The 12,641-nt window shown below is 42.4% G+C and overlaps 1 protein-coding gene across 2 annotated transcripts in view; it reads left to right on the top strand.

Annotated features, from left to right (window-relative positions):
- The first annotated feature begins 304 nt into the window (after positions 1–304).
- The window catches only part of psmf1 (proteasome inhibitor subunit 1), a 41,633-nt gene continuing 29,296 nt past the window's right edge, over positions 305–12,641 (top strand). For both annotated transcript variants that reach the window (XM_045223102.1, XM_045223101.1), the window contains exons 1-3: positions 305–551; positions 8,296–8,448; positions 8,551–8,633. In XM_045223102.1, the coding sequence (XP_045079037.1) occupies positions 423–551; positions 8,296–8,448; positions 8,551–8,633 (365 nt within the window). In that variant the 5' untranslated portion in view covers positions 305–422. The remainder of the gene's footprint in view (positions 552–8,295; positions 8,449–8,550; positions 8,634–12,641) is intronic.

The following is a 12,641-nucleotide window of genomic DNA, read 5'->3' as shown; positions in this document are numbered from 1 at the left end:
CAAAGTGTGCACACTTTCTCGTATGGTTTTTACAATAGTGGAAACTCCCTCTAGCCAACGCTTACCCGAATCCCTTGCTTTTAAAGTGGTTTATGTGGCTAACAGGGACACCTGGGGGCCTATCTCATGAGCTATAATGTCTGTATTGGAATTGAATAAAACATTATTGTAAAACATAGCTATCAATTTGAGAATTTTGACATTTGAAGTAATTCGTAAAGATGTAATTTTGCCCTTTCAAATTTGTAGACAACACTAACAGCGTATGCGCACCCGGAACCCAATACAAAGGTACATTGTTTTCACTTCGGCGAAGGACTGTGTCGGACCAAAACACAACGACAAACATAAACAGACGTGCCTCAACTCTTTCGGTTTAATTTCTGGTCAAACATTGCTATCAATTCCTAACTTTCCGAAAGATGGCTGGTTTAGAGCTGTTGTACAGCGGAGTAGCAAGCAGCATTACCTGTCCACAGGACGTTGTTGTGTGTTTCGTTCACTGGGAAATTGTAAAGAGTGGTTACAAGTGTCTTGGGTCGGGAGATGAGGTGAGTGTGATGCTAGCGGGCTGCTAATGACAGGGAATGTATAATTCCATGCTTTAATTTCATGTCATGCAATGTAGCTAGCATTAATAATGACAGTTGGTGCTCTAGTTGGTTAGCGAGGCAACAGTATGTCAGACTGCTAACGTTTATCTGAGTCTGACACTGCAGATACAGTTCAGTGTTGTGTAGCCAAGTAAGTTAAGTAACATACAATTCATTGTTGAGTTGATGAGGTAACGTTACTTTGCTAGTTGCTGTGATGTTGTCAGCAAACTGGGTTGTAGAAATAATTTGGGTTTGTTGAATTTATGTGAATGACTATTTGAACAATACTCATTATCTTGATTTCATTTATATATTTTTTTACGCTGCTGCTACTCGCTGTTGATGATCTATTATCTATGCATAGTCACTTTACCCCTACCTACATGTACATATTACCTCAATTACCTCGACTAACCTGTACCCCCGCACATTGACTCGGTACCAGTACCACCTGTATATAGCCGTCCGTAATGGGTCCGCGGTCAAACGACCATCCCCCATCACTGTCAAACGCTCCCTAAAACACTTCAGGGAGCAGGCCTTTCTAATTGACCTGGCCCGGGTATCCTGGATGGATATTGACCTCATTCCATCAGTAGAGGATGCCTGGATGTTCTTCAAAAGTGCGTTCCTCTCGATGTTAAATAAGCATGCCCCATTCAAAAAATTCAGATCTAAGAACAGATATAGCCCCTGGTTCACCCCAGACTTGACTGCCCTTGACCAGCAAAAAAACATCCTGTGGCGTACTGCATTAGCATCGAACAGCCCCTGCGATATGCAACTTTTCAGGGAAGTCAGAAACCAATATACACAATCAGTTAGGAAAGCAAAGGCTAGCTTTTTCAAACAGAAATGTGCATCCTGTAGCACTAACTCCAAAAAGTTTTGGGACACTGTAAAGTCCATGGAGAATAAGAGCACCTCCTTCCAGCTACCCACTGCACTGAGGCTAGGAAACACTGTCACCACCGATAAATCTACGATAATCGAGAATATCAATAAGCATTTTGCTACGGCTGGCCATGCTTTCCACCTGGCTACCCCTACCCCGGCCACCAGCTTTTTTCAAATCAGCTGGGCTAGACAATCTGGACCATTTCTTTCTAAAATTAGCCGCCGAAATTGTAGCAACCCCTATTACTAGCCTGTTCAACCTCTCTTTCGTATCATCTGAGATCCCCAGAGATTGGAAAGCTGCCGCGGTCATCCCCCTCTTCAAAGAGGTTGACACTCTAGATCCAAACTGTTACAGACCTATATCCATCCTGCCCTGCCTTTCGAAAGTATTTGAAAGCCAAGTTGACAAACAGATCACCGTCCATTTCGAATCCCACCGTACCTTCTCTGCTATGCAATCTGGTTTCCCAGCTGGTCATGGGTGCACCTCAGCCACGCTAAAGGTCCTGAACAATATTTTAACCGCGATCGATAAAAGACAGTACTGTGCAGCCGTCTTCATCGACCTGGCCAAGGATTTCGACTCTGTCAATCACTGCATTCTTATTGGCAGACTAAATAGCCTTGGTTTCTCAAATGACTGCCTCGCCTGGTTCACCAACTACTTCTCAGATAGAGTTCAATGTGTCAAATCAGAGGGCCTGTTGTCTGGACCTCTGGCAGTCTCTATGGGGGTGCCACAGGGTTCAATTCTCGGGCCGACTCTATTCTCTGTGTATATCAATGATGTTGCTCTTGCTGCTGGTGAATCTCAGATCCACCTCTACGCAGACGACACCATTTTGTATACATCTGGCCCTTCATTGGACACTGTGCTAACAAACCTCCAAACGAGCTTCAATGCCATACAACATTCCTTCCATAGCCTCCAACTGCTCCTAAACGCTAGTAAAACTAAATGCATGCTCTTCAATCGAACACTGCTTGCACCCGCCTGCCCGACTAGAATCACTACTCTCGGCGGGTCTGACGTAGAATATGTGGACAACTACAAATACCTAGGTGTCTGGTTAGACCGTAAACTCTCCTTCCAGACTCACATTAAGCATCTCCAATCCAAAGTTAAATCTAGAATCAGCTTCCTATTTCGCAACAAAGCCTCCTTCACTCATGCTGCCAAACATGCCCTCGTAAAACTGACTATCCTACCGATCCTTGACTTCGGCGATGTCATTTACAAAATAGCCTCCAACACTCTACTCAGCAAATTGGATGTAGTATATCACAGTGCCATCCGTTTTGTCACCAAAGCCCCATATACTACCCACCATTGTGACCTGTACGCTCTCGTTGGTTGGCCCTCACTACATATTCGTCGCCAAACCCACTGGCTCCAGGTCATCTATAAATCACTGCTAGGCAAATCCCCGCCTTATCTTAGCTCATTGGTCACCATAGCAACACCCACCCGTAGTATGCGCTCCAGCAGGTATATCTCACTGGTCATCCCCAAAGCCAACACCTCCTTTGGCCGCCATTCCTTCCAGTTCTCTGCTGCTAATGACTGGAACGAACTGCAAAAATCTCTGAAGCTGGAGACTCTTATCTCCCTCACTAACTTTAAGCATCAGTTGTCAGAGCAGCTTACCGATCACTGCACCTGTACACAGCCCATCTGTAATTAGCCCACCCAACTACCTCATCCCCATATTGTTATTTATTTTGCTAATTTGCACCCCAGTATCTCTATTTGCACATCTTCTTCTGCACATCTATCACTCCAGTGTTAATACTAAATTGTTATTATTTTGCACGATGACCTATTTATTGCCTTACCTCCATAACTTATTACATTTGCACACACTGTATATAGATTTTCTATTGTGTTATTGACTGTATGTTTTGTTTTATCCCATGTGTAACTCTGTGTTGTTGTTGTTTTTATCGCACTGCTTTGCTTTATCTTGGCCAGGTCGCAATTGTAAATGAGAACTTGTTCTCAACTGGCTTACCTGGTTAAATAAAGGTAAAATAAAAATAAAGTAAAATACTGCACTGATGGGCTACAGTATAAAACATATGTGGTCAACGCTCCATCTGGAGAGCTACTGGGTGTGCAGGCTTTTGATCCAACCCTGCTCAAACACACCCGAGTCAACTTCTCAATGGACTGTTGAGCAGGTGATATTTTACAATGTGTTAGAACAGGGCTGGAGCAAAAGTCTGCACACCCAGTAGCTCTCCAGGACTCTCCTGGAGGATGGTTGGCGACCCAGCAACATTATAATTACAACCAAATACATTTTTATGTCTTTGTAAAATAATTCTCATTCAATGAACCAGGGATCAAATGGCTTAGCTGGGTGACTTCAAAGCAAGGTAGCTAACTGAAACATGTTTATCTATTTGTAAGGCTAAAATATTCTGTTTTCAGGGGAGATCTTGACAGCATAGGAGTTACTTGTCAATTAGGCTATTCTAAGAATATTTTTTTACGTTGTCAGTATTGAATAGAGGAGAATCCCAGCTTTCCAACGGTGTCAGAATAATTTCTCAGCACCCAATTTGCGGTTGTACACGAATGCCGTTGAAAAGTTGTTTAGGACATCGGACATGACAATGAAATTAATACATGCTAATAGTTAACTAGCGAGATAACCAGCCAAACTACAAAATATGTTTTGAATATGCTCTCTCTCTTTCCTCTGGCAAAGGCCCACTCGCACTGGCACACACGCAGGTGATGCACACACCATAACTTCAGCAGGATTTTCATTGCTGACCAAAAATTAGCTATAACAGGGCAATTAACTCACTAACTAGCAATGAATATCAAAAAATTTGCACACGTGGCTTGCTTTGCTCTCAAAAACACATCTCAAGACTGCATGATTGAAAGACCGCTCGTGCCTGTCAATGCAGGCCAACAATAATTCCACTCTGATGCGCTCAGCAGAGATTGTGAGTACAGCGCTCAACACATCGCATCCGGAGGACACTTTGATTAAATTCTGATCGGAGTAGCCTAATTGTTTGATATTGTGATTTTTTTTTTTTGGGGGGGGGGGATTTCTTATGAATAACACCCATCTACAAAAAATGGAGACAAATTCTAACCCAATAACTATAGAAGCATCTGTGTGTGCAGTAATCTGGGGAAGATATTTAGCAGCATAATGAATACCAGAATTCTTACCTTCCTGAAGAAACACAATACCCTGAACAAATGTCACATTTACTCCCTCCACGCTCATAAATCAAAATATCATAAGGAACACAAACGTTTTTTCCTGCATTGTAGACTTTAAAAAAGCTTTTGATTCAATTTGGCATGATGGGCTATTATACAAACTCCTCCAAATTGTTATAGGGGGGGGGGGGGAAACGAATGACATCTTGAAATCCTTATACAGTGGGGAGAACAAGTATTTGATACACTGCCGATTTTGCAGGTTTTCCTACTTACAAAGCATGTAGAGGTCTGTAATTTTTATTATAGGTACACTTCAACTGTGAGTTGAAAAAATCCAGAAAATCACATTTTTAAGTAATTAATTTGCATTTTATTGCATGACATAAGGATTTGATACATCAGAAAAGCAGAACTTAATATTTGGTACAGAAACCTTTGTTTGCAATTACAGAGATCATACATTTCCTGTAGGTCTTGACCAGGTTTACACACACTGCAGCAGGGATTTTAGCCCACTCCTCCATACAGACCTTCTCCAGATCCTTCAGGTTTCGGGGCTGTCGCTGGGCAATACGGACTTTCAGCTCCCTCCAAAGATTTTCTATTGGGTTCAGGTCTGGAGACTGGCTAGGCCACTCCAGGACCTTGAAATGCTTCTTACGGAGCCACTCCTTAGTTGCCCTGGCTGTGTGTTTCGGGTCATTGTCATGCTGGAAGACCCAGCCACGACCCATCTTCAATGCTCTTACTGAAGGTAGGAGGTTGTTGGCCAAGATCTCGCGATACATGGCCCCATCCATCCTCCCCTCAATATGGTGCAGTCGTCCTGTCCCCTTTGCAGAAACGCATCCCCAAAGAATGATGTTTCCACCTCCATGCTTCACGGTTGGGATGGTGTTCTTTGGGTTGTACTCATCCTTCTTCTTCCTCCAAACACGGCGAGTGGAGTTTAGACCAAAAAGCTCTATTTTTGTCTCATCAGACCACATGACCTTCTCCCATTCCTCCTCTGGATCATCCAGATGGTCATTGGCAAACTTCAGACGGCCTGGACATGCGCTGGCTTGAGCAGGGGGACCTTGCATGCGCTGCAGGATTTTAATCCATGACGGCGTAGTGTATTACTAATGGTTTTCTTTGAGACTGTGGTCCCAGCTCTCTTCAGGTCATTGACCAGGTCCTGCCGTGTAGTTCTGGGCTGATCCCTCACCTTCCTCATGATCATTGATGCCCCACGAGGTGAGATCTTGCATGGAGCCCAAGACCGAGGGTGATTGACCGTCATCTTGAACTTCTTCCATTTTCTAATAATTGCGCCAACAGTTGTTGCCTTCTCACCAAGCTGCTTGCCCTTTGGCCTGTAGCCCATCCCAGCCTTGTGCAGGTCTACAATTTTATCCCTGATGTCCTTACACAGCTCTCTGGTCTTGGGCATTGTGGAGAGGTTGGAGTCGGTTTGATTGAGTGTGTGGACAGGTGTCTTTTATACAGGTAACGAGTTCAAACAGGTGCAGTTAATACAGGTAATGAGTGGAGAACAGGAGGGCTTCTTAAAGAAAAACAAACAGGTCTGTGAAAGCCGGAATTCTTACTGGTTGGTAGGTGATCAAATACTTATGTCATGCAATAAAATGCAAATGAATTACTTAAAAATCATACAATGTGATTTTCTGGATTTTTTTTTAGATTCCGTCTCTCACAGTTGAAGTGTACCTATGATAAAAATTACAGACCTCTACATGCTTTGTAAGTAGGAAAACCTGCAAAATCGGCAGTGTATCAAATACTTGCTCTCCCCACTGTATATGACTTGGTGTTAGGCAGGGATGCAGCATCAGACCAGCATCGCTCAATATTTATATAAATGAATTAGCAACAATGTTGCCGCAATCTGCAGCCCCAGGCCTCACCCTAAATGACACACAGATTAAGTGCCTTTTGTATGCTGACGACTTAGTTTTGTTGTCACCCACAGAACAAGGATTACAACACAGCCAATCCCTTTTAGAGCAGTACTGCCAAAGATGGGCACTAACAGTAAACTTGTACACAAATTAAATCATGATATTTCAGAAGAAAGACAGATCCCAGGGAAACCGGTACCAGTTTACCTACAGTGGAACTAAACTAAAGCACAGTACCAGCTATAATTACCTGAGCCTAGAGATAAGCTCATCAGCGAGTTTCAGGTTGGCTACAAAGGCACTGAGTGAAACAAATAAAAATAGAAGAGCATTGTTTGCTATCAAATCCAAATTCAGCAATGCAAGTATCCCAATAAATATTTGGTTAAAAAGGTTATATTCCATTCTGACCCCAATACTACTGTATGGTAGCAAAGTATGGGGACCCATATCTGCTCCTAACCAGCAAATGGGGAAAAAGGCCCTATTGAGTAATTACGATTAGAATGAATCAAAAGTATTTTAGGTGTCCACTGAAATACTCCAAACAATGCCTGCAGGGCAGAACTGGGACTTTTCCCTCTACACATTCAAGTGCAGAAAATATCATTTAAATTCTGGCAGTATTTCAATCAAGCAGACCAGAGCTCTATTAAGAAAGAAGAAGAAGAAATAAGAAATGCCATTTAGCAGACGCTTTTATCCAAAGCGACTTACAGTCATGCGTGCATAATTTTTTTTGTGTATGTATTAAATACAAAGCCCTTCTGAGTAACCATTTCTCCCAAGAGGATGATTCCCTAGGTCAGCTTGCTCTGCAGCTCACTGGCAACATCGGAATTAAAGACCAACCAAAATACAGTTTCATTCCTAAAACCAAAATCAAACAAATTGATTCCAAATTGAAAAACAACTACACTGAAAATTGGACAAAAAAATAACCTGATTTGTTATCCGTCCCTAAAAAATTTTTTTTTGATTGTAGAATATCTAAGCCTCCAAGATGTAAAAGGAAGAAAAACCCTCTTAAAATACAGACTGAGCGACCATAGTCTGGAAATTGAAAGAGGAAGACAACTTACATCTTGGCTGCCAAGAGATCAGAGACTATGTAGCCTAGGTATTGTGATTTACAGGATGTAAAACTCATACAAAACCAGGTGCAAAAGTTGGTGTGTGGGTGTGCTTGCACATACACCCACTAATGACACCTGCATGCACACCTACATTCCATAGATGATCCCATTGTATCGCATTGTACATATTCAATGTTGTTATACATATACACTGCATGATATCATTATACCTATATGTATCTTTTTTGTTTACTTACCAAAGCTTTTAGATTATGACATTATTACTATTTTTATTTATTACCTTTTTGTTTATTTTAACTCTAATCATCATGACTATAGTTACATTTTTTACTGTTATTGTTGATGTCATTATCTCACATCGCTTTAGCAACAGTGGCCTTGTCATTCATGCTAATAAGGCTAATCTGAGTGCGGGTACATTCTTTCAGCCTCATCCCTCAGTTTACACCAAACCAAGTGGCGTGGCTAGCGTTGGGCTGAAACACAAACTCAGGATTGTGGCTTTAAAGAGTTAGCGTGAGAGTGTGAAGTTATGCCACATGAAGTTTGACGATGCATATCTGTTTGAACATACATTTAACTATGCATTTTTACATTTTATTCAGCCTAGGAATGGTGACAAGAAGTCGGAGTTGCTTCCTACAGGGTGGAACGGAAGTAAGGAATTGTACACCCTGCGATACAAGTCAAATGATGACAAGTCACATTTCCTGGTCAAAGCCATCACTGTGGATTCCACCTTGATCTTCAACTTAATGGTAACTATATAGCTATAAAACAAGATTTTTTCAACTCAAATTTAGTGGTTATTTCTCTGAAATGTAGTAACGCCTATGTGTGAATATTTTCTATTGTGTCAGGACTCGACCACTGAACAAGTGTCAGACCTGACCGTGAATGTCAGTGATTATGTGGATGCGGAGCAGTTACAAACATTTGAAAGGTTGGTCAATGTGTAATATTTGATTTTGATGTATTTACCTGGGGCTGTATAATTGGGAGTTTGTGTACTCTATCTCTGATTTGGATCAGGCACTTAAATGTTTTACCTCTGTTTAACTATGTTGCAGATAAGCCTTCCCCATATAACAGATTAAAGGTAAAGGACAGATCTAACCCATGGTTCACGCATGAATTGTCTGAAAGATTTCATGAAATAAACTTAGCTTGGGCTAAGGCTAGATTGACTAATTCTACCTCTGACTGGCAGTCCTTTGAGAAATAAATGTCTTACTCTGGTTAGAAAAGTGAAGTCAACATACCGTACTTCTTGAATTGTGTATCTGAGTGGTGTAAATCCAGCTAAATTCTGGAAAGTGCTCAAATCTTTGAAAAAAACTCCACCCCCTCATTGCCCCAGCAGGTTATGACAGAATCTTTGCAACAAGTCTTTTCATCAAATTTCTGCCTGCTAGAGCTGCCCCGGTCAACTGTAAGTGCTGTTATTGGGAAGTGGAAACGTCTAGGCGCAACAACGGCTCAGCCGCGAAGTGGTAGGCCACACAAGCTCACAGAACGGGACCACTGAATCTAGATGATTCTGTGCTTCCAACTTTGTGGCAACAGTTTGGGCAAGGCCCTTTCCTGTTTCAGCATGAAAATGCCCCGTGCACAAAGCGAGGTCCATACAGAAATGGTTTGTCGAGATCGGAACTTGACTGGCCTGCACAGAGCCCTGACCTCAACCCATCGAACACCTTTGTGATTAATCTGAACGCCGACTGCGAGCCAGGCCTAATTACCCAACATCACTAATGCTCTTGTGGCTGAATGGAAGCAAGTCCCCGCAGCAATGTTCCAATATCTAGTGGAAAGGCTTCCCAGAAGAGTGGAGGCTGTTATAGCAGCAAAGGGGGGACCAACTCCATATTCATGCCCTGATTTTGGAATGAGATGTTCGACGAGCAGGTGTCCTTATACTTTTGGTCATGCATTGTATTAAGTGCCTTGCAAAGAATGTATGTGTAAAAAAATCTACAGGAGCTGATTCGCTTGATCTCTTTCTACTGCAGCTTTGTGCCCCCCTCATTGTAGAGCCTTTGACCCACATTTTTTATTTAACAATTGCTTCTGGTGCTATCCCTAAGATCTGTAAGGTGGCATATGTCCTCCCCCTTTACAAAGGTGGAGATCCTTCTGACCTAGATAACTACCGCCCAATTTCTAAACTATCAATTCTTGCAAAAATATTAGAAACACTGGCAAATTCTCAGCTAAGAACTTTTTAAACTTCAAATGATATTCTTAATGTGTACCGGTCTGGTTTTAGACCTGGACATAGCACTGTTTCAGCAGCAACACTTGTTTTAAACTGCTTAGATCATAGGAATCACTATGCTGCCATATTTATGCAGTCATGGTCAAAAGTTTTGAGAATGACACAAGTATTGGTCTTCACAAAGTTCGCTGCTTCAGTGTTATGAGATATTTTTGTCAGATGTTACTATGGTATACTGAAGTATAATTACAAGCATTCCATAAGTGTCAAAGGCTTTTATTGACAATTACATTAAGTTTATGCAAAGAGTCAATATTTGCAGTGTTGACCCTTCTTTTTCAAGACCTCTGCAATCCGCCCTGGCATGCTGTCAATTAACTTCTGGGCCACATCCTGACTGATGGCAGCCCATTCTTGCATAATCAATGCTTGGAGTTTGTCAGAATTTGTGGGTTTTTATTTGTCCACCCGCCTCTTGAGGATCGACCACAAGTTCTCAATGGGATTAAGGTCTGGGGAGTTTCCTGGCCATGGACCCAAAATGTAGATGTTTTGTTCCCCGAGCCACTTAGTTATCACTTTTGCCTTATGGCAAGGTGCTCCATCATGCTGGAAAAGGCATTAGTCGTCACCAAACTGTTCTTGGATGGTTGGGAGAAGTTGAGGATGTGTTGGTACCATTCTTTATTCATGGCTGTGTTCTTAGGCAAAATTGTAAGTGAGCCCACTCCCTTGGCTGAGAAGCAACCCCACACATGAATGGTCTCAGGATGCTTTACTGTTGGCGTGACACAGGACTGATGGTAGCGCTCACCTTGTCTTCTCCGGACAAGGTGTTTTCCGGATGCCCCAAACAATCGGAAAGGGGATTCATCAGAGAAAATGACTTTACCCCAGTCCTCAGCAGTCCAATCCCTGTACCTTTTACAGAATATCAGCCTGTCCCTGATGTTTTTCCTGGAGAGAAGTGGCTTCTTTGCTGCCCTTCTTGACACCAGGCCATCCTCCAAAAGTATTTGCCTCACTGTGCATGCAGATGCACTCGCACCTGCCTGCTGCCATTCCTGAGAAAGCTCTGCACTGGTGGTGCCCCGATCCCGCAGCTGAATCAACTTTAGGAGACGGTCCTGGCGCTTGCTGGACTTTCTTGGGTGCCCTGACGCCTTCTTCACAACAATTGAACCTCTCTCCTTGAAGTTCTTGATGATCCGATAAATGGTTGATTTAGGTGCAATCTTACTAGCAGCAATATCCTTGCCTGTGAAGCCCTTTTTGTGCAAAGCAATGATGACGGCACGTGTTTCCTTGCAGGTAACCATGGTTAACAGAGAAAGAACAATGATTTCAAGCACCACCCTCCTTTTAAAGCTTCCAGTCTGTTATTCTAACTCAATCAGCATGACCGAGTGATCTCCAGCCTTGTCCTTGTCAACACTCTCACCTGTGTTAACGAGAGAATCACTGACATGATGGCAGCTGTTCCTTTTGTGGCATGGCTGAAATGCAGTGGAAATGTCTTTTGGGGGATTAAGTTCATTTTCATGGCAGAGGGACTTTGCAATTAATTGCAATTCATCTGATCACTCTTCATGACATTCTGGAGTATATGCAAATTGCCATCATAAAAACTGAGGCAGCAGACTTTGTGAAAATTAGTATTTGTGTCATTCTCAAAACTTTTGACCACGACTGTAGACCTATCCAAGGCCTTTGATACTGTCGACCATCCCCCTACTCATTCAAAGGTTGTCTGAAATGGACCTCGACCAGACGTCTTGCAAGTGGTTTGGGAACTATCTGTCAGACAGGACACAATGTGTGCTTTCTGATGGTGTCAAGTTACAGTGCCTTGCAAAAGTATTCATCCCCTTGGCGTTTTTTCTATTTTGTTGCATTACAACCTGTAATTTAAATGGATTTGAATTTGTATTTCATTGTAATGGACATACAGAAAATAGTCCAAATTGGTGGTGAAATGAAAACAATTACTTGTTTCAAAAAAGTGTAAAAAATAAATAACGGAAAAGTGGTACGTGCATATGTATTCACCCCCTTTGCTATGAAGCCCCTAAATAAGATCTGGTGCAACCAATTACCTTCAGAAGTCACATAATTAGTTAAATAAAGTCCACCTGTGTGCAATCTAAGTGTCACATGATCTGTCACATGATCTCAGTATATATACACCTGTTCTGAAAGGCCCCAGAGTCTGTGACACCAGTAAGCAAGGGGCACCACCAAGCAAGTGGCACCATGAAGACCAAGGAGCTCTCCAAACAAGTCAGGGACGAAGTTGTGGAGAAGTACAGATCAGGGTTGGGTTATAAAAAAATATCAGAAACTTTGAACATCCCACGGTGCACCATTAAATCCATTATTAAAAAATGGAAAGGATATGGCACCACAACAAACCTGCCAAGAGAGGGCCGTCCACCAAAACTCACGGACCAGGCAAGGTGGGCATTAATCAGAGGGGCAACAAGGAGACCAAAGATAACCCTGAAGGAGCTGCAAAGCTTTAAGCCGTACACGCCACAGAGCTGGGCTTTACGGAAGAGTGACCAGAAAAAAGCCATTGCTTAAAGAAAAAAATAAGCAAGCAAACATGTTTGGTGTTCACCAAAAGGCATGTGGGAGACTCCCCAAACATATGGAAGAAGGTACTCCGGTCAGATGAGACTAAAATTGAGCTTTTTGGACATCAAGGAAAACGCTATGTCTGGCGCAATCCCA

This window comes from Coregonus clupeaformis, chromosome 10 (assembly GCF_020615455.1).
Source record: "Coregonus clupeaformis isolate EN_2021a chromosome 10, ASM2061545v1, whole genome shotgun sequence".
NCBI lineage: Eukaryota > Metazoa > Chordata > Actinopteri > Salmoniformes > Salmonidae > Coregonus > Coregonus clupeaformis.
Note: the sequence above shows the minus strand (reverse complement) of the source record. Positions and strands in the feature narration are given on the sequence as shown.